This window comes from Pseudorca crassidens, chromosome 15 (assembly GCF_039906515.1).
Source record: "Pseudorca crassidens isolate mPseCra1 chromosome 15, mPseCra1.hap1, whole genome shotgun sequence".
Classification (NCBI taxonomy): domain Eukaryota; kingdom Metazoa; phylum Chordata; class Mammalia; order Artiodactyla; family Delphinidae; genus Pseudorca; species Pseudorca crassidens.
The window spans coordinates 73914867-73940484 of record NC_090310.1 but is presented as its reverse complement, the minus strand read 5'-3'; the positions used below and the strand labels follow the sequence as shown (position 1 = coordinate 73940484).

General features: G+C 51.3%; 1 protein-coding gene across 4 annotated transcripts; it reads right to left on the bottom strand.

Moving 5' to 3' along the window:
- Positions 1-570: 570 nt before the first annotated feature.
- PABPC1L (poly(A) binding protein cytoplasmic 1 like) lies at positions 571-25528 on the bottom strand. 4 transcript variants are annotated; one of them, XM_067708238.1, is made up of 15 exons: positions 23779-25528; positions 21645-21838; positions 17065-17180; positions 15229-15368; positions 14987-15081; positions 11916-12053; positions 11490-11585; positions 6926-7333; positions 6169-6253; positions 5406-5534; positions 4648-4754; positions 3724-3817; positions 2301-2431; positions 1770-1844; positions 571-1389 (listed from the first exon to the last, which is right to left on the bottom strand). In XM_067708238.1, exons 1-14 carry the CDS (start codon positions 23969-23971, stop codon positions 1791-1793), a joined length of 1980 nt encoding a protein of 659 aa, XP_067564339.1. In that variant the 5' UTR covers positions 23972-25528; the 3' UTR covers positions 571-1389; positions 1770-1790. The 4 variants fall into 4 exon arrangements, with proteins under 4 accessions (XP_067564339.1, XP_067564340.1, XP_067564338.1 ...); XM_067708239.1 differs by having other exon boundaries at positions 7067-7333; XM_067708237.1 differs by lacking the exons at positions 571-1389; positions 1770-1844 and having other exon boundaries at positions 1857-2431; positions 7067-7333; positions 23779-24368; positions 24472-25528.
- Between the last annotated feature and the right edge of the window lie 90 nt (positions 25529-25618).

Sequence of the window (25618 nt, the reverse complement as noted above, 5' to 3'; positions counted from 1 at the left end):
CTCTCGGAGGGCTGACTGTCCCATGGGACGCAGGAAGTTACTCACACGAGAGTGAAACCGCGGCCGGCTTAAGTGTTCTGCAGGAGTGGTCGCAACACCTTCCTCAACTAGGGAGGTTTGACCCCGTGGAGGAAAAGGGGTCCCTGAGGAAGTCAAGTTTGAATTAAGTTCTAATGTGGGGATCACAGCAGGTGAAGAGGGGAGGGAAGACCAATCCAAGCACACGGAACAGCACTGGGGAAGGCCTCTGCTGGGAGGACCGGGCCAGGGAGCGCCCTTCAGCTTCACAAGGTGTGGTATGGGTGAGGCTGGGGCGCCTCCCCTGCCTGCCCGGACTGCGTCTTAGCTTAAATTGTTTTCATCTTAACGGAGAAGTTTGACTCCAGAAAGCCGGGCAGACAGGGTTCGTATTGTCCCTTTGCTCCCCCATCCCATTCGGCTCTGGGCAACATTCAGCTGTTAGCACGCTGCTTCCGCCCCCTCCAAGGGCCGAGTCTCTGAGCAACCAGACCTCCAGGCTGAAGCAGATTTTAGAGTCACAGAAACTCCAGGGGCCTGGCCTGGGGACCATTTCAAAGCGAGCAGCTGCACCCCCTTTTCTTGCTGCCTCGCAAGCAGGCATGACGCTCACCCGATTTTAGGCAGGTTTAGAGATGCCATCTAGTCACAACAGACTGACTTTCTCTTCTTGAGGCCCGCAAGGCAAGCAGCTTGATTTCCTCATGAAAACACAGGAGGCAGGTAGACCAGCATAACCTGGAAATCACAACCTGGGAAGGTAACCGAAAGCCTTTCTACAAGAGTGGAGTTGTGACACAACGCCCTGGTCAGCCGGCCCAGAGCGAAGAAGCGGTCACTGCTTCCAGAGGACCCTGCCTTGCAGGCTGCTCGGGCCGGGCACCCAGAACCCCCATGCACACGTGGGCACCAGCAGCTTCAGTGCTGTGTGACGACCGCTTGGCCCCCTGCCGCACGGTTGGTGGGTGGCGGCTGCTCCTCTGGGGCCCTTACAGGTCGTCCTGCTCAGCTCCTGGCAGCTCTGCTCTGTCTGGTGCACGGTTTACACGCCCTCTGTGTGCGTTAGCGCAGCGCGCCTTTGGGTTTCTGTTCCTGTTTCTTACAGCCAAAGCCCCAGCCCAGTCAAGGCTACCCTTTGCTCTGCCCACCTCCCTCTGACACAAGAAGACCTCCTGGGAGACAAGACGGAGTTTGCAGCACTTTTAATGCACAAAGCAACAGGTAAGAGGCTGGCTGGGCGACCAGCCTTCATTCCACAAAAAGCTCAAGTGCAGATACAGCCCAGTTGGGAAGTTACGGTTCACAGGGCCTTAGAGCCAAGAGCAGGAAACGCGGTTCTCTTGTCAGCCAAGGGAGTAAGGAGTCCATTTTCTGGGGATGAAAAAAATAAATGTTTCTAAAGCATGGCAGACACCCAGTCTTCAAGCAAGGACACAGACGAGCCCAAGCCAGGCGTTCCGGCAGGTTGCGTGGGGCCAGGCGGTGCCCGGGGGAAGGCCAGCCTATTCTGAGTGAGGCTGCCAGGGCGGGCGGCCGGCTGGCCCACTCGGCACTGGAGTCCACGCCAATTCCCATCACGCAGTCTGTCCTCCTTGCCTTTGATCGTCACAGCTTCCCCTGAACCCCTTGGTGCCTCCGAGATAAGCCAGTGACACCACAGCGGTCTCTGGGAGTCTGTGAACGTCCCTTCCCAGCTCTGTACAGCTTCTGGGCTCGGCTGCTTCGGCACCCTTCCCCTGACCACCACCCACCTGGTCCCGGCGCACGTGCACTCAGGTCTGCTCCGTGGCCTGGTGGTCCTGCAACACCGCCAGGGCCTCTTCGACCTGTGGGACACACGGGGGAGGGGTTGGTGCAGCTGCCCCAGCAGGGTCCTGGGAGAGCCCTGCCTCCCCGCCTTGGCCCACCGGACACGAGAAGGCCCGCGCCCAGCCCCGCCGCCCCCTCTGACTGTGCTCACTGGCTCCCATGGCAGAAACCCACGGCCACCTTCTACACTGCCAGACGGCTGGGGGAACCCTAACCCTTGGGCTGGGTCAGAACACAGCGCCCTGTCGCACAGTCTTGCCTGGGGAGCTGCAGGGAGGCCGCAGGGGCTGAAGTAGCCGGCCCTTCACTAAGGCCCTCTGCCACCTCCACATTCTGCGGGTGTTAGCTGATTTCAGCAAGAAGATACACTTCACCTGTCTAAGCAGCAGCCTACCAGCTCGCCTAGGAGAGGCCTTGATCCGTAACCCTCCTCTGCCCCCAGGCCTCCCCGCTCCTCGCAGGCTCCAGCCCACCTTGGCGCTGAGGGACTCTGGGGACTCCAGCAGGAGCAGCAGCTCCGAGTTGTCGATCTCCAGCAGCATGCCCGTGATCTTGCCAGCCAGCTGGGTGTGGACATTGTAGATGAGGGGGTAGAGACGCTCACCTGTGCGGAAGAGCCTCTGAGGCTTATGCACACACCTGGCGGACAGCCCGGGCATCCCAGGGCGGGGGTGGTATTGTGGAACGCAGCAGAGGGGGCATCCGGGTTTTTGTCCCAGAACTGCTCCCTCCAGGCGTGTCACTGAACACTCTTGGGGGCCTCTTCCCCAAGTGAGCATAGCCAACCCCGCCTTGGAGGCTAGTGTAAAGAATCAAATTTGACGGTACATGTAAAGTACACTGCATAGGCTCTGACACGAGGTTGGTTGCTGCTTTAAAGACTACTCTTGTTCATTTGGCAAGAAATCACTTGAAGGATCTCATTGAAATTCTAGACGGGATGCGATAATGCTGAACTTGACTTCTTGGAGGGACAGGGGAGCCAAGCACACAAGATAAACTTCCCTTCCACCACTGGGCACTTCGAGTGACGGGGCCTAGTGGTGGTGGTCAGCCCATCTGGGCAACGTGTGGAGGGTGCAGCCGGGGCTGGAGGTGCCTCCAGTGGTGGGGGAGGGCTTCTCCCACGAGGGGAGTGAAGATGTTTCCAGGGCACTGCTTACAGAGCCTTCTACCGCCATGAAGCCCATTTAGAATTTTTCTCTGGGGGTGGGTAGTAAAGTGGCAAAACCCCAAGCGAGCCGAGCAAACAATGGCGTGGTGGCATTGGGGGCCTTCCGAGAAGAGTCTGGAGGTCTAGGTGAAGGAAAGAGCCTGGGAACCAGAGCAAGCTCGCTCACTCATTCAGCAGGTAGCGGCCTCCTTAAGCGGGGCCCGCTACAGAGGCCGGGGTGGAGACGGACTGCACGGGAGATCAGGGGCCAGGGGGAACAATGTCTGTTTCCCAGGACACGTTTATGTTCTCCCTCCCTGCCGTGGGCACTGGGAGACCGATGAAACTCGGTGACAGCCTCTTCCCATCACGAGAGGTGTGAGGTACCACAGCACCCACCTTAGAGGCCATTTCCTGGCAGAAACCCAAGACCCTACCCTTCTGCTCCCCCTCCTGGCCCCTCATCTCCCCACGTCTGGGGTCTCTCCCAGCCTGAGTCGAAGCCACACAACAGCAGAGCTGGAAGAGATCTCGGGACCATCTGGTCTGACCAGGGTCTTAAGACAAGATGAACAGGGTCCTGGGAAGTAAAGGCCCTTTGGGCAAGTCCACCCGGCAGGTGGGTCAGCACGAGGCTGGGAACCTCGTCCCCACGTCTGGCCTCCACTCAAGGCACTTCCCACCAGGTAAGCCGGCTGGTGGCGCCCCCTTCCTGCTCCAGGGTCAAGGAACCAGCCACTCACCGATCATCTGCTTCTGCTCGTGCAGCGGCGCTGCGGCCAGCATGGACGCAGTCAGGGGCTCCTGTCCGGGGACACACACAGCAGGCTCCTGGACCTGCACATGGTGCCGGGGACACATCCCTTAACCACATGGATGGGCAAGGCCTCAAAACACTTACCCTCGTCGGGTGAGCACAGGCCTCCAGGAAGGCTCTAGAAGAGGGGGAGCAGGGGGCAAGGTATGGACAATCGGGCGGGACAGAATCCCTAACAAGGGCACAGTGGACTAGACGACAAAGTGACGTCCTAGTGCAGACGTGTTCCGTGGTGCTAGGAACCCTATGCGTGTTGTCAAGTGAAAGCCACACGTTACTGACCACCTGGTGCTACAGAAAGCACTTTTTAATCAGGTAGCTTTATGGCCGCATCCCCAGCATCATTTCTGACCCTTTCGCATCTTGGCAACTTTAAAACCATTTTGCTCTCTAAAGCCTCCTCTTGTTCATTTTGCAAGAAATAGTTTGAAGTATACCCACAGAAATTCTAGACAGGATCTGAAAATGCTGACTCGGAGAGTGTTTTAGGGGGCAGGAAGATAAATACACAGCTCTTAATTACAGAAGATATTTTCAGTTCTGTTCTGCAGAGTGATCACATCCTCGCTGCTTACTAAGTAAATACTAAGGAAACCCAAATTAATTTTGGTAATAACCCAGGCGAAGCAAATTGTGATGAACAAACAAAATGTGATCCTGGTCTTTTTTCCCCTCTGTTAGTGGGTGGTGGGTGGGGATATCTCTTCTGATGGTACATGTTCATAAAGGAAACTTTACAAGCCAAGGATAGAAAGAAAACCAAGGCCCAGACAGGGCCGGCACCTTAGACAGGGTTCTGAGCCAAGCAGCCCCAGAGCCCAAACTCAGTGGGCAGCTGGGCCAGCCTTACCCGGTGGGTGTTGTGTGTTGCCAAGGAACATCTGTGTGTCAGGAGAGGCCCCCTTGGTGAAGAGCATCCTGCCATACCGGGCCCTGTGGTCTGGGTACCGATGTTGGCTGTAAGAGATAAGCAGGGATGGTAAGGCCGACAGCAACCCAAAGGCATGACACCTCAAAAGCAGCATTCACGTAGAATCCCCAGCACCGAGTAAAGGGTCAGCACACAGGCGTGCAAACACCTGCCAAATGAAGGAACGGATGTTTGCCTTAGAGCCCAAACCTGCTCCCCCGTTCACAGCTGCCGCAGTACTTAGGTTCAGATCTGGTGCTGCGCCCCTGCACGTATGATCACTTTCACCCGCATAACACGACGGGAATACTGCTTTCACCTGGATTTTTTTTTTTTGGCCGTGCTGCGTGGCATGTGGGATCTTAGTTCCTCGACCAGGGATCGAACTCACGCCCCTTGCAGTGGAAGCTCAGAGTCTTAACCACTGGACCGCCAGGGAAGTCCCTCACCCAGATTTTAGACAAGAGGATACCAGGTACAGTAGGTAGCATGACCACAGAGAGTCAGCCCCGGAACTGGGTCGGGAGGACCCTGACCCTGGAGCCCACTGCACGGCCTCAGATGCCGGCACTGCCCTCCAAGGGGGCCAGCGGCAGGGTCACCGTGGAAGCCGGTTCTGACTCCCTGCCAGGAGCAAGCCCCTACCCACCACCGCACCCCCCCTCTGTTCCATTCCTCCCAGCCCTGCCCACACTCACCCACTCCCTGGGCGTGGGGCACCAGGCGCGGCACGTGGGTGGAGATCTGCCTGGCACTGCCGATGGGGAACGAGGGGCGCCGAGACACGGCTGCTGGCTGGACAACCGAGGCCGCAGGCGGGTAGGCGGCTTGCGGCATAGAGAACATGGAGAAAGTTTAGGTGGAGGGGGACAACCAGGCGGGCACTGCACCCTGACAGTTCTGGGGTGAGGAAGGGGATGGGAAGGGGAACCAGAACATTCTGCAGCAGATAAGAGGAGTGAATTCACTGGCAGACCCAGAACTCCAGGGGAGGGCGTTGGAAATCTGCAATTACAAAGCCAACTTCTGTCTACCCAGGACCCCAAGAAGCATAGGTACCAGGACCACAGAGCTTGGTCCCCCAGGGCAGCTTCAGGTCAGGGTGAATGTCACTCTTAGAGAAGGACCATTCATCAACAGTAGTGCCAAAGGAGTATTATTTTCTCAGCTTTGCAGGAATTTTCACCGTCACACATCAGGAGAGCCTTCGGAGCTCACGGAAGGTAACAGGCGTCTGTGTCTTTTACGGGCTCGGCCCTGTCCTTGGTGATTTACACACATCTCACTCAGGCCCACGTTCACAAAAGGAAACCGAGGCTCAGAGAGGTGACGTGACCCACCCAAATTAACACCCTGGGAAGTGGCAGAGCCAGGCTTGACCCCCAAGCTCGTGTCCTTAACCCACCGTGTTACACGCTGCCCCACGGGACCCATGTGGAGGGCAGGGGCTGGGTCACTCACACGAGGGTCTGGGTAGCTGGGCCGTCCACCTGGGGGCAGGCTGGACAGGTGGGCCAGAGCCATAGTATGGGGCCTGGGCTGGAGGCTGTGTGGGACAGAAAGACCTAGAGTGAGGGGGGCTGGCAGCAGGGGAGGTGAGAAACTGCATTCCCTCAGGGACACCACTATGGGAATTCCACTGTCCCCTACAGGGGACTGGTCATTATAGACCCACAAAGCTGGGGTTAAGGCTCCTGCTTCCCATATCAGGAGGTCCATTAGCCCTGACCCCTTCAGGGCAAGATCTCAGACTCAATCCTTGCCTCTGATGATCAGTACTACTAGCCCAGTGACCTGGATAAAAGGGCGACAATCCCACTGTTACTTGTGCCAGGCTGAGGAACTGCTAAGGGGGAGGAATGTTCCCATCCTCGGAGCCATTCATCTTTCTACAGACATCTTTCTACTCCCTCCAGGTCATACAAGCTCCTTCCCCAAACCAGGCCCCTTAGAACATTAGCATACAGGAGAGATGTTAGCAGGCGTCCCACAAAAATGATCATCTAAGCTGGGGGAATGCTACGTACTCTGCCAGTTTGGGAAAGTCATGGTGCCTACTGGCATATCAGGATAGAAGAAGGTACATAGTAAAGAAATCAAGGCTTCTTTGGCTTAATGCAATATTTCCCCAACGTATTTCACTGCAGAGAATCTTTCAGCATAACATTCACGATTCTCTCCCAGATCGGGAAGCACTGCTTGACAGGGACAAAATTACCCCTGTTAGAGATGGGGTGACAACGGCCGCCTGCCGAGTGAGCTTCCAGCTGAAGCATGTTGGGAATCTCTGTCTGCCTGTGAAGCTCTGATCTTCCTGCCCCACCTGGCTGTCAGGGAAGGGATGCGGACAGGAGGTCACCTGGGGCGTAGCGGGCAGGAAGTAGCTGGCAGGCTGCTGGAAGGAGCCCAGGAGGGGGCTGCCCAGGGCCCGCATGGTGGAGAGGCGCTGCATGTACTGGTTGGTCAGGATGGCCTTCCGCTCCTCCTTGCGCTGGGCCAGTGCCACGTACAGTGGCTTGGTCCCCACGATGCGCCCGTTCATCTCTGTCACGGCCTTCGTCGCCTCTTCTGGAGAGGAAAAACACACAAAGCCAAACCCTTTGCTGTGGCCACCCTCTGTCATCACCTAAAAGCAAGACAAGACAAGGGCTGCTGGGGGTGGAGAAGGAAGACTCCGGGGGCCACGCTCCCCACCCCCTGGGGGGCCCAGCCCAGTACTGAGGGTACCCAGGAGAAACTGCGATTAAGGGGGGGGTCCTCTCTCACCCACACATTTACTGAGGCCCACAGTATGCCAGATGCCATCATCGGATGAATGGATAAAGAAGATGTGACACGCCTTCTTACTCGACAGGTGCAGCCACCTGAGCAGGGAGGCATGGCCACGCCCACTTTACAGGTGATGGAAGTGAGGCTCAGAGTGACTTGTCCAAGACCGGTCCACTTGCTAATGAGGGCTGCTCATCGTTTACTAGACCATTCCCCAAAATCAGGGAGAACAGCTGCATTTCAGAGTTAATTTTGATCTCTAAATTTTCCTTCTGAAAAGATTTTCCTAAGCGGTGATGGAAAGCCGGCTTAAATCGTTACTGTATCTGCCTTCGCCTGTGCGGCTAAAAGGAAGTGGGATGGTAGTTTGGGACAGGTTAATATCTAGGGGCAGGGTTCTTCGGCCAGGCTACAATCTTAAACCTTTCTGTAGGGGTCACTATAATGAAAACTCTGCATTTCAACTACTCCTCGGGTTTTATTTGTGAATTATGGACAAAGTAAGATGCTCTTAAGAGTTGTATTTCCTAGAGACTCCATGAAAGAGATTTGTATGGAATAGGAAAATAATTTGAATTTGTATTTTTGGTGCTTTATTGTGTTAATTTTCTTTGCGATAGAAACAAAATTCCTTACTATTATGGAGAAAAAAAAAAAAAAGAATGACTCACCTAGGCAGTGGGTCATACATTAGCCACAGCTCAAACCTAATGTACGGTGCTGGTAGACCTCCACTGCCTCGGCAAGGCACAGAGCCACATTCTTTAGGAGTCTGGGGAAGAGGTTCTTAGCCTTTTTTTAAAAAAAATTTTTATTAAAATAACCTTTCTATTGTGGAATGACTTTAGATTTATAGAAAAGTTGCAAAAATAGTACAGAGTTGCTGTATATCTTTCACCTAGCTTGACAAATGTACCATGTTAACAGTGGGACAGAACTACAGTACCGACTGATTGGTACAATACTATTATTATCTACGATGCTATTAACTGAACTGCAGATTTCATTTGGATTTTACTGGACTTTCTAACATTTTTCTCTTCAAGGATCCCATCCATATTGCATATACGATTCTTGATCTTTTTTTAGGGTTGAGACACTGGCCTGACTCCATGAGGACTTGAGCTGAGAACACTTTAAATCTGCTCTATTAGAGCCCATGCTCTAACATCAATGATTTTCAGCTGCACTTTGCTACTCATACAGGGGCCTCGACCTGAGCGTTCACAGATCCCCTCAGGGAGGTCAATGGATAGAATTCTGGAGGCCTGTGAACTCAGATGGGGGGAAAATGGCATCTTTATTTTTACATTAGCATTTCCTTCTATTTTGAATATAGGCAAAGAAAAAATACAGTAGCATTAGCTGTGCTTGTGACTTTGTCAAGAAGAATATTTTCATATCACATTAATTATTGCTGATCTCAAAATCTTTTAGGCTCATCACTACTTCACTAGATCTTATAGTTTGTTTTTTTTTTTTTTTTACCTTTTTCAGCCATACCACGTGGCTTGTGGGATCCTACTTCCCTGACCAGTAATTGAACCCAGGCCCTCGGCAGTGAGAGCGCGGAGTCCTAACCACTGGACTGCCAGGGAATTCCCCTAGATCTTATAGTTTGCTGCCTTAATAAAGCAGAACATATTTTAACAAATATATTTCAATCCAACTGTTTTTTGTAATCTTATGAGTTTTCTTTTATGCATTTAAACATATCCTCCATAGGATAAGGGGTCCATAGGCTTTATGAGACAGCCAAATTTTCTTGGCAAAAAAATACTGTCTTAGCAAATTAATAAGAACTTCTGTTAGGTAGTTTTAAAGAAGATAAAATTAGTACAACTAATACTTATGCAAGGACTTCCCTGGTGGTCCAGTGGTAAAGAATCCACCTTACAATGCAGGGGACACAGGTTCGAGCCCTATCAGGGAACTAAGATGCCACATGCCTCGGAGCAACTAAGCCCACATGCCACAACTACTGAGCCCACACGCCTCAACTAGAGAGCCCGTGCCTCAACAAGAGAGCCCACGTGCCACAACCTACAGAGTCCACGCACCCTGGAGCCCACACGCCACAACTAGAGAGAGAAAAAGCCGCACGCCGCAACTAGAAAGAAGCCTGCATGCCTCAGTGAAGATCTCCCGTGCCACAACTAAGACCCAATGCAGCCTAAACAATAGAAAATAAATAAAATAAATAATAAAAAATACTCATGCAGAGCTTACTATGAACTTAATCTCTACAAAGTGCTTATAACACTATTATCTCATTTTCAATCACTATTTTATAAAATAGAAAATATATTAAATTTTATAAGTACATATAAACTTATGTAAAATTCCCATTTTATAACAAGATGGTCCACCCCACTCTGCGTCAACTCTTAAGCAATCCAGATTTTGTACAATTCCCTTCATTCAAGGGGTCCTCAAGGAGGTCAGTGAATCTCCTGAAATTATATGCAAGGTATGTGAACAACTAGATCATTATTTCACTACTTATCGTGGGCAGGTGCTCCACTTGCAGGCCTTTTAGTTCTCAGGACACCTCTAGAAGTAGATCGTGTTGCTCCCATTTTACAGATGGGTAAAAAGGGTCCAAATGGCAATGTCACTTCCTTCAGGCTCTACAGGTAGTTAATGGTAGGACTGGGATTTAGACCTACTTCTGATTAACTTTAAAATCCCAGCTTCCAACCATAATACTACACCAAGTATGCATTTGCCAGGAAAGAGGGCCCAGAGCTTTTTATAAATCAGATTTATCAATTACTGATTGATAAATTTAATCAGATTTCCTGATGCTTAATTCACATGTCCCACAGCTCTCTGTCACTTTTTTGGGGAAAACGTCCTTAACTCAAAAATTATTAGAACCTCTTCCCCAAATACCAGGCTCCCTGAAGGACATTTTAAATTGAATTCAACAGGCAAAAGAACTTCTAGACCACGTCCTAAGAGCCCAACCATCACACCACACGTGCAGGTCCTCAGCCCCGTCACCCACACTGACCTATTTGGAAAGTCCTTCATTCCCACCCGCAGCTCCCTACCTCCTCACAGTCAAGTCAAACGCTGCTGCCACTGCCACTTCTTATAGGAAGCCCTCCTTCCTGTTCTGCTGAGCTCCCGCAGCTCTGCCTCCTCCACTTACCCCAACCCCACCCCACCCTACAGTAGATTTGAGTTAGTGATGCATCCGACTTCCCCACTAGACTATAAGTTACTCAAGGGCAAGGACTACGTCTGACTTATTCCTGTATGCTTCCCACAGGGCCTGGCAAAACAGCAGGTGCTCAAGTATGGAATGAACGAACACTAGGTCTTCTTAAAATTACGTGGGGAGCTTTTAAAATTAAGATGCCCAGAGCTTTACATTCAGTTTCTCTGACTCGGGTGTCTATTTAAGAGCTCTCCACGGTATTTTAATGAGAAGCCAGGGTTCAGAACCATCCAGGGAGCCCACCGCCCACCCTCATCTTATAGATAAGGCTCGGAAGACATCTGCTCAAGGTCACAGAGCCAACATCACATCTCTGGTGCTAGGAGGGCACACGGTAGCTGTTCAATACGTGGGGAAGAATGAGTGAAGAATGATGCAGCCCAAGCCTCTCATTTTCCAAATGGGGAAACTGAGGCCCGGAAAGGGGTTATGTCACCAGCCAAGGCCAGACAACAAAAGTCAATGGAAATTCTGAGACACAAATATCTGTAATCTGGCATACAGTAGGCACTCAATAAATGCTTGTTGCATGAACCTCGGTTACAGCAAGCCCCAGCAAGTCCAGCTGTGCGACTGGGACTGTATTTCTACCCTCTTCCCCTCCAGCCCAGACAAGGCTGCAGATGGACGACAGACTCCAATGGGGTCAGACCCAGCTCCCAAACTCCAGAAGGAGCAGCGCAGCACCAAATCCCTGGAAGCCCCGGGGTGGGGATGGGGTTGTGCGTGGGCAGTGAGGATGGGAGGGGAAGGCTACCGATCCCCTGTGGGTGCCCCTGGCCCTCACCTTGGCACTGGTGATCACTCCATAGGGAGAGAACTCTTTCCTCAGTTTCTCATCATCGATGGAGTCATCCAAGTTCTTCACATACAGGTTCACGCCCTAGAAGGAAAGGATACCTGCTAGATGTGCCCCTTCCCCTCCAAGCCCCAGAATGACTTGGGGTGGGGGGAGGGGCTTACATGGGCCAAGGGGGCACTGGAAGCCCCGCCCACCACGCCTCCAGTTCTCAGTCTCATGCAGCACCCCTGCACCTCACCCATCACTCAGCGAGTCCATCACCTGGAAGGTGCAGCCCCTCCCCACTCCCCGCATCTCTAAAGCCAAGTTCCCAGAAGTGGGATTGCTGGAGGAGGGAGTCGCATTCAGGGTTGCCCACACACAGACACTTTCACATCGAAGCAGCTGCCCCACAGGAAGCCTGTCCCTCACCTGGTAACGGGTCAGCCGGTCCTGCTTCATCTGCTCGAACCTGCGCTTCAGCTCATTCTGCCGCTCCACCCGCTTCTGGGCCCGGCCTACGTAGAGCAGCCGTCCACTCACCTCCCTCCCGTTCATGTCCATCACAGCCTGTGCAGAGAAGAGGCAGCCAGGGGGCTTGGTAACCACCCCCATGAGGCCTTGGCCTTAGCCCTGTCCTCCAGTCCCATCTTCTGGGCCCAGACAGGGCCACCTGCAAGCCAGGCTGGCCTTGTTAGCTGAGAATAATTAGTACCAGAATCCAGGCCATTTAAAGTGAATTCATTTTTTAAAAACATGGGACAGAATTTCAGAGTAAACTATAGAATTTTAAAAAATTGATTTGGGCTCTACTTGAAAAAGTGAAATTGAAATTTGCAAAGTTTCCCATGATTTAACATTTAGGTTCTAACTGTAACTACACACACGATTAGAACAAAGCAACAAGCATAATTCTTTCCAAAGGGCGTGATGGCGTAATCAAGATCCTTCATGTTGGGTTTCACAGCACAGAGAACCGTTTTTGCTATGAGGACTTTAGAAACATTTGCTTCTTAACCCTTGATTTTTCTTTTCTTCAGTTAACTGGCCTAAGCCTGCCACACCCCAAACCGTCAGTGGCTTTGATTGCATGAATTCCTACATCTTCTGCAAGACGTGCAATGTCTTAATCCATAAGGACCTACTGTATAGCACATAGAACTTGACTCAACACACTGTAATCACCGAAAAAGAATGTATAAGACTGGTAAGAATCTGAAAAAGAATATGTAGATATAGATGTCTCTGTGTAAGTGAATCAAGTTGCTATACACCAGAAAGAAACATAACATTGTAAATCAGCTATACTCCACTATAAAAATAAAGATAAATTATAAAAGAAAAAAGGGAGGGAGAGAGAAATTTTTACTAAATTTGTTCAGGGGCGGTGACCCAACCTGGTGTCACATAAAAAAAAAAAAAACAGACGTGCAATGTCTCTCTGCAATCCACTAATAATGAACTGAATCGGCATTGACTTATCTGCAAAAATCAGACCCACGTGAGTACTGACTCAAAGGTTTGGATTAGACATTGGTGTTAGGGAGGAGAAATATTTAAAAGGGAACTGACTTTTTAAGTGGTCAGTTCATTAGTAAATGTTTTCATATAATGACTTGCTTCCCTACTTAACATGCAAACGTATGTAAATATATGTAAAAACACTCTGGGGGCCCAAGAACTGCCTGATCCGTAGCAGTCTTAAAGGTCATTGGCAGGGAACTTCCCTGGTCCAGCGGTAAAGAATCCCCCTTACAATGCAGGGAACGTGGGCTAGATCCCTGGTCAGGGAATTAAGACACCACATGCCCGTGGGGCAACTAAGCCCGTGCGCCACAACTACTGAGCCTGCACGCCTCAACTAGAGCCCGCGTGCCACAAACTACAGAGCCCACACACTCTAGACCCCGTGCGCCACAACAAAGGGCCTACGTGCTGCAACGAAAGATCCCGCATGCCTCAACGAAGATCCTGTGTGCCACAACTAAGACCCGACACAGCATAAAATAAATAAATAAAAAATAAATCTTAAAAAAACCCGCAAAAAACAGGTCATTACCGAAGTCTCCAAGACCTTGGAGTCTACGGTTTCCCCTGCCAGCTTCACTGCTCTACTCCAACTTGTCATTTTATAGTTGGGGCAACCAAAGTCTACAGAGAGGGTGGGACATGTCCAAGGAGACACAAGAAGTTACCTTTCAAAGGAGCCCTTTACTTAAGAACGAAACTTCAGGGCCAGAAAGAGTTGGTTCTAATCCCAGTGCTCTCTCCTCCTAGCTACAAGCTGGTGGAACCTGATAACCACAGTAGAGCCCACACTGGTGGGAGGAGACAGGACAGTGTCTGCAAAATCAGGTAGCACCTTGCCTGTGGTAAGTGCTCAGTGAGAAGTGGCTGCTATCGAGGTGGCCCCAGGATCCAGGTCTCCATCCAGAATCCACTATGAGCTGAGCTCTCCCATGACCAGTGATCTTAATGGGGCAGGAGCTACGGAAAGAGCTTCACGGTGGGAGGCAAGATCGGACATTATCCCTGCTTTGTTACTCACGCGGTGACCTTGTACCGTTCCCTTGCTCAGTAGATATGTATCTGGTACCTACCAGCAGTGAAATGCTAGAGATTTAATGGTGACATGAGACCCAGCCCCTGCCCTCAGTTCTATCCGTGGAGATCTGAGCTAATGATGGAGACAGAGAGGAGGGGCACCTTGTCAGAAGCACTGAGGACAGGAAGAGGTGGCTTCCTGAAGGAGGGAAAAGTATAAGCTGAGACCCGTCAATTATCTACAGCTACGCTGTCCAACATGGCAACCACTTGTTGCACGCAGCTACTGAATACTTGAAAAACGGCTAGTCTGAACTGACATGGACTAGAGGTACCAGATTTCAAAGACGTAGTACAAAAAAGGGACTGTAAAAATCTCAATTTTTATCAATGTAAATATTACATCACAATCAATTATATCAACATTATACCACATTGAAGTGATAATTTGAATAAGTTAAATAAAATATATTATTAAAGTTGCAGGGGTTTTTTAACCCTTTTTAATGTGGCTACTGCACAATTTTGAACGGCACATGTGGCTCATGTTACATTTCTATTGGACAGCATTGGTCTAAAGAGTAGGGGAGGGGAAGTGTTTTGAGAAAACAATATGTTCAAAGTCTTGGAAGCAAGAAATAACACGGCACTCCCCCTCCCTGGCCTCAATCCCACGATCAATTCAACAAGAGGGTGATGGCTGTCTCAAAGGCCCCTAGTAGCTCCCAGGCTGCAAGATTCTATGAAAAGCCAGCCAGCCTCAGGCTATGGAAGCAACCGGAGGAGGCTGAAGGGTCTGCCTTCACCCCAGGCAGGAAGGGCCCTGGCTTGTGTGGACCCATGCTGGGGAGGGACTATTTCCTCCACAGGCAGCTGGAGCCCTCTGCTCCTGATCTCCCTTCTTCCTAGTCCTGGCTCCGCACCTCCTCCAAGAAACAGGGCCATAGGGAGGTTCCTACCTTCTGGGCTTCCTCATGCGTCTCAAAGTTGACAAAGCCAAAGCCGCGGGAGTGGCCGCCGTCATCCCTCATCACCTTGACACTCAGTATCTTCCCTAGGAAGGGCAACCTGTCTCAAAGGGGAGTCGGGCAAGCCCTGAGATGTCCCCTCCCTTCTCCCAAGTCTTCAGGAAGCCCCAGGGGGCACCCAAGCTGGGAGTAGAAGAGAAGTGATCCCCAACTCCCTTGGGGAACACGCCCACCAAACTGGGAGAAGAGGTCCTGCAGGCACTGCTCATCCACGTCCACGTGGAGGTTCTTCACGTAGATATTGGTGAACTCCATGGCCCGAGCTCCCAGCTCTGCATCCCGCTCCCGTCGGGGCTTGAAGTGGCCAACGAAGCTGTGGACACGCCAACAGGGTAGGCAGCTGCCTATGGCTGCCGTCGGCCACCCCCATCCCTGCCCCGGCCCACCCAGTAAGCCTGGGTCGCTTGAGTCAATTGCCGCTGGCCTCCAGGATCTCTGTACCCCTCATCAAGGGACTGGGCAGGGCAATGCTCCTTAGATGGCATACATCTAAGGACTGACCACTTCCAACAGCCAAGCTTCTATGTTCCAGCGTAAGGTTAAGATGACTTCATTCTTGGGGCAAATGCACAGGATCTCCTACTGCAAATGAGGCAGCTGAGTGCTCAGGAGATAAGAGCACAAATCTGGGAGTCACACAGACAAGGGCTTGAATCCTCGCTCTGCAGTTACCAAGCTGTGTGACCCTGGGCAAGTTACTTAACCTCTCTGAGCCTCAGTGTTCATTCCTGTAAAACTGGGGATCAAACTCACATCACAGAGATTTGCTTATTCATTTAACACATACTGGGTGCAGTGGCTGTGAGAGAACCAGATGTGGTTTATGCCAGTATTGCTGGGGTGGGGGAGGGGGGCACTGAAATCATTTAAATACATTATGAATTTTAAAAATTGTAATTTCCAAGTCCACATAAACACATCTAGGAAAGTATCCTAGATTAAGAAAAACAAAGCAAGCATAAGAAAATTTGATGGTACCTATAAAACAGCGGTCCCCAACTTTTTTGGCACCAGGGACCGGTTTTGTGGAAGACAATTTTTCCACGGACAGGGGTGGGGATGATTTGGGCGGTAATGCGAGCAATGGGGGGATGGTTCAGGCGGTAATGCTATCGATGGGGAGCGGCAGATGAAGCTTCCCTCACTCACCCACCACTCACCTCCTGCTGTGCAGCCTGGTTCCTAACAGGCCGCAGACCACTACCGGTCTGCGGCCCGGGGGTTGGGGACCCCTGATATAAGACATTTAGCACAAACGAGTGATAGCTGACACCAAAAATTGAAGGAAACTGAGTGACAAAGGAAAACAGGCAAACTGAAAGCTGACAAAGATAGAAACACACTTCTAGAGAACTGGGAAAAGCCCGTCAAAGTTCTGGTTCACTGACAGGAGGCTACCCTGAGAAACTCTGGACAAAATGACTCTGGGTGCATCTCCCACCCCAAAGCTTCCTCCACTGCTCAGTCTCGGGCATGGGGCTGGGCCATCTGACGGGCAGAACCAGAACTGGGGGAGGCAACAGCCAGAGCAGATTCTCTCCAGCATCTGCACCTCAACTTTCCCATCTGTGAAGTGGGGATGATGCCAAACTTAAAGGCATGAAAATGGCAGGCTAAGCATATGCCAACCTTCCTTCCTGTCCCCAGATCTCAGGAAACAAAAGGTTTAATAAAATTCACAGCCATGCTGAGAAGGTTGGAAAACAGACAAAAATCACTCTGTCCACTGATGATGTGGCCATTAGCTGTTCCTGCTAGAATTTCTAAAGCATCGCCCCATTTGCTACTCAGAGCTCCTCTAACGCATACCAGCAGCCCCATGTTGTACTTGAGGAAAGGGAGTCCCTGGGAGATGGAGCAACACGTCCGAGGCCATACTGCCAGGAAGAATACCAGCAGCTGCTCAGTGCCAGGCGCCCATTAGACGGTGGCAGTCCTATGGGTCCTAAGTTGGTGGTACCATGATTCTGCTCCTTTAGCCCTGGCGCCACCCACATCCCACCACTCACACTTTGCGGTCATTCAGCAGCATCCCGTTCATGGTGCTGATGGCGTTCTGTGCAGCCTCGTGGGTCTCAAAATGCACAAAGCCAAAGCCTCGGGAGCCATGATCATCACACACCACCTGGGCCACAGGGAAACAGGACATGAAGAGCATCCAACAGAGAACAAGAATGGCAACGGCAATAACGACTAACACCTGAGTGCTTGCTCTGTGCCTGTGAAGACAATCCTATCTCGCACAACAGCCCTATTTTAGAGATGGGAAACGAAAGCTCAAAGAGGTCAATCTACTTGCTTAAGATCACACAGTAAGGAGGGATAGAGTCCTCAAGCTGAACGCAGATCTCATCTATACCACAGACCAGCTTTTAACGATCTTCCTAAAGCAATGGATAAAAGGATTAGATTCCAGCCACCTTCCCCCCTTTCTGCATCTTCGTTTCTAACTGCAAGTTAGAAACAACCCGAGATCCATCCAGAGGAGACTGGTTAAGTAAATTACAGTATATTCATCTTGGTCTGCTGTATGTGCATAGTTGAAGAGAATGTGGTAGATTTCACGGCTGGCAGGGTGACCTGTAAGGTATACTGTTAAGTGGGGGGAAAAAATCAAGCCCATTTGGGTTAAAGTGGGCATCTATGCTTTTGAGAAACCTTTTGGCATTTTTTGGTAACATTCAATTGTGTTTCCGCTAACACAAGAAATACATATTTAGGGGAAACTTTTGGAAAGTGAGAGCGAGAGAGACAAAGAAATAGAGAAAGATTGAGAAAGTGAGGAAGAGAGGGGAAAGAAAGAAGGAAGGAAAGCAGGAAGAGAGAAAGTGTGGGATGGTTATTATTATTTTTCACTTATATACCATTTTTAAAAGGTTACTTTCCATTTACAGTGATTACAAAATATTGGCTCGATTCCCTGTGTTGTACAATACATCCTGGAGCCTATCTTTTTTTTTTTTTTTTTTTTTTTGCGGTACGCAGGTTTCTCACTGTTGTGGCCTCTCCCGCTGCGGAGCACAGGCTCCGGACGCACAGGCTCAGCGGCCATGGCTCACGGGCCCAGCCGCTCCGCGGCATGTGGGATCTTCCCGGACCGGGGCACGAACCCGTGTCCCCTGCATCGGCAGGCGGACTCTCAACCACTGCGCCACCAGAGAAGCCCTGGAGCCTATCTTAAACCCAATAGTTTGTACCTCCCACTCCCCGTCCCCTATATTGCCCCTCGTCCTCCTCCCCACTGGTAACCACTAGTTTGTTCTCTGTATCTGTCCTCTGTATTCGTGAGTCTGCTTCTTTTTTTAATTATATTCACTCGTCTGCTGTAATTTTTAGATTCCACATATAAGTGATATCATATAGTGTTTGTCTTTCTCTGTCTGACTTATTTCACTTAGCATAATGCCCTCCAAGTCCATCCACATTGCTGCAAATGGCAAAATTTCATTCTTTTTTTATGGCTGAGTAGTATTCCACTGTATATATAAACCACATTGTCTTCATCTATTCATCCATTGATGGACACTTAGGTTGCTTCCATATCTTGGCAGGGAAATTTTTAAAACAGACACACACAAAACTGTTAATAATTATTTCCGGGAACTAGAGTTGAAAGCGACGAAAGCTTTTTTACTTTATTCCTTTCCAGGTTGTTTAAACTTTACCAATTAATCTATTATTTCAACAGCAAACTTGTTTCAAATTTTGAAAAGACCCACAAACATACTACCCCCATTCTGTAGGGCTCCCAACTCAAGTTAGGACAGACCTCGTGAATGGGAAAGATCTTCAGTTCACAGAGTTCCTGTCCCTCTGGCTGAACTTGCACTAAGACCCCTAATGACCATCTCATGGGGTCCACGGCTCCACTCATCCCTGCAGCCACCGCCCCGGCTCAACTAAGTGACATTTTCTGCCTCAACCACCACCCCAGCCTCCCAACCCAGCTTCTGGGCTGACCACTGGGACGCTTTTTCCAAAATGTAACTGTGATCATGTCCCTCTGGGAAATAATCTCCACTAGCTCCTACAATCCACAGAACTATACCAACGTGGCATTTAAGGCTCTCCAATTGGCCCTTCACGAGTCCTGCTTCCAAGTCCACACCCAACACGCACCCCTCCAGCCCCAAGCAGGGTCCCTCTGCTTTCAACTCAAGCCCAGGCCTGTCATTCAGATTTAATCACATTGACTGGGTTCCACTCTGTGCCAAGCACCTGCTAAGGGCATCACATACTGTTATATTTGTCATCAGAACCCTTCCAGGCCGTTCTTAACCTCTGAGCCCCAGCTGCCCGACTGGGGAAAATGGGAATAAATGACTTGTCCGAGGTCAGCCAGCCAGCAGAAGTAACTATTTGATTCCTGTAGATGCCTAATGAGATGCTCGCTACTCTTTCGAGGGCTATCTATATTGTGAAGATTATGTGAGTTAATATATATTCACAGCCACCCTAAGAGGTAGGTTCTACCACTGCCCCCCTTATAGAAAGGAAACTGAGGTATGGAGAGGTTAAACAACCAGCCCAAGGCCACACTGCCAGGAAGTGGAAGAGGCAGGATTTGAACCCAGGACACTTGGCCCCAAAGTCCAAGGTCTGGCTGACTATGTCATGCTGACTCTCTGCTCGGTAGGCTGGGCTGATCTTTGAACTTGAGTGGCGTGACCCCAAGCCTAGTGGAGTTCCACAGTGCCTCAGAAACCTTTCCTCAGCCCCAGGGCACTCTCCTTTCTGGGTCTTTGACTCCCCGGATCCCCATGCATTCCCCTCAGAGCCCAATGTCCAGCTGTTCCTAAAAGTCTCACCATCTCCAACTAGTCTGAGAGCACTTGGTAGCACGCAAGGAATAGTTCTAACACAGAGGGAGGCATCACTCCCAACCTCTCCCCCTACCCCTGCCATCTCCCCAGAAGGGTGGACATGCCAGAGGCTATAGGGTAACCGACCAGCCATCCTCATAAAACCTAAAAGCAAACACCAGGGGAACGGACCACACTGAACGCCTTGTACCTAACCAGGCCCATAACAGGGCTTCATTAGGCCTGCAAAGACTTGCCCGAGTCTCACAGAACTTTCTGTCCAATCCTCAGTGGCCCAGAGGAAGCCTCAAGGCCTGGATAATGGGAACAGACATACTGTTCCCTGTTAAGTTAGCTTCACCTAAGCCAGCAAACCCATTGGTTCAGATCCTGCCTTGGCCACTGACCTCCCACCCCTATAATATATAACTGTGAACAAGTAACCCCAACTCTGAGCCTCTCCGCCCTCCAGGGTAACTCCGGGATCCTCCTGTTTGCATCTTAAGAGGACATTTTGGGAAATTCTGTGAGGATGTGTATGCAGAAAATCTAGCACATAGAAAGTTCTGGATAAATCTGCTGTTATCACTGTAAGAACCTAGCACACAGTTAAGACTCTCTCTCTTTTCCATTGATCCTCAAAGACAGGAAACAGCCCTTTCTGTCTATCATGGCATGCCCTTCGCAGCTGCTGCACCTCCTCCAGTCTGTTTGCCCCTCTGAGTCACAGGGATATCCCCTCACTCACAGGGAGGTGGTGAGGCCTCACTTGAGAACTGCAGGACTGTGCCTAGCACATAGTAGGAGTCAAGGGAGAGTTCTAACACAGAGGATGCCATCACTCCCCATCCCCCCTGCTGCCTCCCCAGAAGGCTGGACATGCCAAAGGCTGCAGGGTAACTGACCAGCCACCCTTATAAAATCTAGCGGGCAAAACACCCAGGGTTAAGCCCTGTCAGGACAGACTGATCTGCTGCATGGCCCCTGACCCTCAACTACAAAGTCAGAGAAATGATCACAGCCCTTCCCAAATGATGATACAGCCATTAGCTCAACAAATATTTATTGAGCACCTACTATGTTTTCACATCTCAGGTACTTGGATACAGTGGTGAATAAGAACAAGATCCCTACTCCTAGGAAACTTCCATTCTATTATAAGAGAAATGTTACAGACAAGGTCTGGTCCATTGCCATCATGGCCTTCCTGTATCTACTTGCTTTGTCCTATAATTTCTACTGCCCTCTCATTCTGAATTCGGGCTGTTCTCATGACTTACTTTGGTCAGTAGAACGCAAGAAAATGACAGTGTGCTAGTTCTGAACCTAGGTCTCAAGAGGCCAGGTGAGCTTCCACTCTGTCTCCTGGGACCCTGCTACTGCCATGAGAATAGCCTGGGCTAGCCTGCTGGAGGATGAAAGCCCACAGGGAGGAAAGCCGAGTCGGTCCAGCTGACAACCACCCACTCCCTAGAAGCAAAGCCATCCAGCTGTCAGTGGGCAAACAAAGGAACCCAGCCAAGAGCAGAAGAACTGCTCGGCTGAACTCAGCCCCAACCGCCAACGGTTGAATTACGAGCGGAATAAATCACAGTTGTTGACAGCCACGAAGTTAGGAGGTGGTTACACAGCAAGAGCCAGCTGATACGTAGGTGACCGCTACAGCTGAGAACAACTACCATTCAGGTGCTTGCTGAACCTGGCTCTTTACCGATGAGGTGCTGCTTGGTATCCCTCTACCACCACACAGGTGTCTAACACAGACCCCCCCCAAGAGGCACACCCACCTTGCAAGAGAGGATGTTCCCAAAGGTGGAGAAGGTGTCGTACAAGGCCTTGTTGTCAATGGAGTCTTCCAGGTTCTTGATGAAGATGTTGCCGACACCCGACTTGCGAAGTCCTGGGTCTCGTTGGGACCACATGATGCGGATGGGCTGGCCTTTGATCACCTCAAAGTTCATTGTGTCCAGTGCCCGCTCCGCTGGACAAGAGGAGAGAAAGGAGCTAGTGAAGGGGATTTTCTTTCCCTGAGCCCCAAGGAGCGTAGTTGGGAACTGAGCCAAAAAAGAAAAAAGAAAAGAGCCACTGTCTGGGTCTCACTTGGGATAAGAGCTTGAAGCCTCAGGAGGGATAAACAGAAAGAATTCATGTGTGTGGTGCTCCTCCCACCTTCCAGGTAGGATCTCCTTCAACTCTTCACCATAATGACGTGAGCAGGAATTCCTATCCCCATTTTACAGAAGGGCAAACTGAGGCTCAGAAAGGGGAAAGATCAGGAGGGTCCCTATGACAAGGGTGGCAGCAGTTTGAGGAAACTGAAGCTCAGAGGTGCTGAGCAGCAGAGTTGAGATTTGATCCCAAGGAAATATGGCTTTCGGGGCAGTGAACATCACCTCTCTGAGCCCACTTCTACACCTGTAAAGAGGGGATGATGACAATATTACCCACCTTTCTCCATCTAACAAAGGGAGAGAATACCACCTGCCTCCAGGTTGTCAGACAGACTGAAAATTAAATAAGGTGTGCAAGGTGCCTTGTACTTTGTGCCTGGCACAAAATAGGTGTCTGGTAAACAGTAGTATGTCTAAAAACAACAGCCTATGCCCATCCTTCTGTCAGGTGGTATGCTGTCCCCTGCTTCAGGGACACCTCTGGTTTCAGAGGGTTTGGAGGGGAACTGTGGAATACTCAGTGGGCAAGTTTCAAGAAGTCTGGGTTTTCCACCTAGTCCTGCCATAAACATCCAGGAGTAAAATCCTTCTGCTGTCTGGAGCTCAGTTTCTCCATCTATGAAGTCTGGCAAAAAGGTCAGGTTGCACAGGGCTTGGAGGAAGATGGCAAGAGGCAGTGGGTGGGTAAAGCAGAGCAGAGGGGAAGGCTCCCAGGAATCCAGCTCTACCACCTGCTGGGAAACCGGCAGAACCATCACAGCAAACTCCCAGATCAGGGAACCTCCCCATCCTCCCAGGAGACTCAGAGTAAAGGCACCCGCTTTTGGACTTAGCTGGGGCAGGTTTTTTTGGTTATACTTCTGGAGTCTTACACCTGAACGCTATAGTTATTATGATTTTTCTTGGGTTAGCACTTACCGAGGGCTTACAATGTACCACGTGATACAGGTGCTACTTCATAGACAAAGCCCTCCATTCCTTCCATGCTACTGGGTAATAAGGCTTAGCCCCACTTTACAGATGAAGAGATGCCAAGCCTGAAATCTTGCTCAAGCTCGCACCCTAGTGGCAGAGCTCCAACAAAACCCTGAGCTCTAATCTCTCTCCTCTCCACTCAACACCTAGCTGACAAGCTCTGATCTAAACCTATCAGCTCCGAGAAACGGGTCGTGGAGCCTGGAGCGCAGGCAGCTTTTCTCGGTTCCCGAAGGTGGAGGCGCCTGGTGCAGACCTCGGGTCCGGCTGCCGGGAAAGGCCACAGCCCGAGGCTGAGCTCTCCCGGCTGCCCCGCTCATCACCCGTGTCTTCTCGGGCATCTTCCTCACCGGGTGCTTTCAATTGCTCATCCTCCCAATCACTCTACAAAGCAGGTACCTCCCCCCTTTTGCAGACAGGCAACTGAAGCTCAGAATGATTCATTTGCTCAAAACCGCACAGCTGCCGGCTTTCTAATCCCAGGTCTGGCTGACCGCAAAGCCCTTGGCTGTTTTCACTGTCTTAACAGCTCTTCCGGAAAACGGAGCACCAGTAAAACACAGTAGGAGCACACTAACTGCTAGTTCCTGTCCCCGGGGCCTTTCGGAGCCCCTTCCAAGGCCTTGTATCTCTGGACCTCAGTTTCCCTGGCTGCAAAATGGAAGATTTTGCAGGATTAGCCAGAGATGAAAGCGCGCGCGGGTGGCTGGGATGCTGTCTGCCTGTCTGCCTGTCTGTAGGTGGGTCGGTCCGCCCCCCTCCCCCAGGGGCTCACCGTCGGCCGGCTGCTGGAAGTTGATGTAGGCGTAGCCCAGCGAGCGGCGGGTGGCCACGTCGCGGCACACACGGATGGACAGGATGGGGCCAGCGGGCGAGAACTTCTCGTAGAGCATGGCCTCAGTCACGTCGGGGTGCAGGTCGCCCGCGTAGAGCGAGGCGAGCGGGTAACCCGGGCCGCTGGAGTTCATGGTGGGCGCGCGGCCCCGCGCTCGGCGCCCACGTGCGCTCACCCCGGCAGCGGGGGCGCGCGGGGCGGCCGGGTTCTTCCCACCCCCTTCTGCCCCTGGCCTTTACCTCCCCCGCCGCCCCGCGCGCCAATCGCGGGCGCGCTCGGACCCCGCCCCGCACCTGGGACCCCTCAGCCTTCTGGAAGCCCCAGGTGGGGGGCATCTCTGCCCCCGCGATGGGAGGCGGGGAGAGCCCTCACCTGGCCCCGGGTAGGGCTGCGGGTACGTGGGGGGAGCTCCGAGCCGGCGCCAGCGGCGCAGAGAGGGCGGGGATACCACGGTAGGAGACCTGGGTTCTAATCCCCATTAGTCATTGTTCTCCTGCGCCCGTTTCCCTTCTCCGTGGAGTTAGGATTCCCTTTACACAAGGATTAAAGGCGAGCGTGGGCTCTCTGCACGTTTCACACGCAAACGGGAAAATTGCGAGCAGGATGCCCTGTTTCAAAACTTGGCGTACCTACCCCCCTGAGAGGAGGCTTTCTCTCAAGACAGTCCGGATCTAGTCTCAGCCTTCTCGAACCGGCTTGGTGGTTTGGGGCCGAAGGCTCCGTGTGAGAATTGTAGACCACGAAGGCCTTTCTTGACCCTGGTTCTTCTACTGCCAAAACCTTTTCGTGGAACGTATCCTGAGCACCTTTCTCAACGAATCCACTCCACCTGCGCTCCACCACGAAGGCTCACCGAGTTCTTTGGGGCCCAGCCTCTATGGAAACAGTAGGGGCCTAACAGAACAAGGTCACGGCAGTGGCCCCAAACCAAGCACCAAGACCCCTCCCTCAATCTTAGTTTGCAGCCCCAATCTGTGGTGTAGGGTCATTTTTGAAAGAAGCTGGTCCAGTCCACTGTGGACGGATACTTCACTGGGCCTCTCCTAGTTCCTGCTTCAATAGAACAGGTAGCTTCTGGTTGGGCACGACAGGTGGAACAGCCTGGGAGCCAGGAGCAGAAATGGGTCTGGCTGCCCAGCCTATACGAAAGTTAACAACCAATTCTAATCTGGGGCTTAAATACCTCCCTGTCATGACCCCCTCCCCGATCCTTGTGGGAATGTGGACGTTTTTATTTGTTTATTTGTCTTTGGCTGCACCCTGTGGCTTGCAGGATCTTAGTTCCCTGACCAGGGATCGAACCTGGGCCCTGTGAGTGAAAGCGCAAAGTCCTAACCACTGGAGCACCAGGGAATTCCCAATGTGGATGTTTTTAGATGGGGGCAAATCCCATGAGGAATCTCGGTGCCACGGGCTATCTTAGACAGTGTTAGGACAGGTGAGAGACTCGTATAACCTTGGAGATGACCAGGACTTACGCTACCATCTCTCACTGGCTTGGGCACATCTCAGAGTTTTTTAAAAAAGAGGAAGTGGTGGTGGTGCTGTGTGAGTGGGATGCTAAGTTAACAGTCCATATCAAGTCTTAGAAGCCACAGAGGACCTAACACCTGGATGGTTTGTGGTGGAAGGTGTACAGGCTCTGTGTTAATTCATGGCAATTTCTTCCCAGGCCCTCGACTTCTGGTTCTAAAGGATGAAATGAAGCTGCTCCCTCCTTTTAAGGAGCAGAGCCCTAAGTAAGTGTGATCCGAACAGTTAGCTAGTTCTGGTGGTGATA

Coding starts and splice junctions, on each gene's coding strand:
- PABPC1L (XM_067708237.1), bottom strand. CDS start 23,971: ATGAACTCCAGCGGCCCGGGTTACCCGCTCGCCTCGCTCTACGCGGGC. Junction 6,254..7,066: donor TCCTGCCCGCTACGCCCCAG/GTGACCTCCTGT, acceptor TGTCCCACACAG/CCTCCAGCCCAGGCCCCATA. Junction 2,432..3,723: donor CGAGCAGAAGCAGATGATCG/GTGAGTGGCTGG, acceptor TCTTCCGCACAG/GTGAGCGTCTCTACCCCCTC.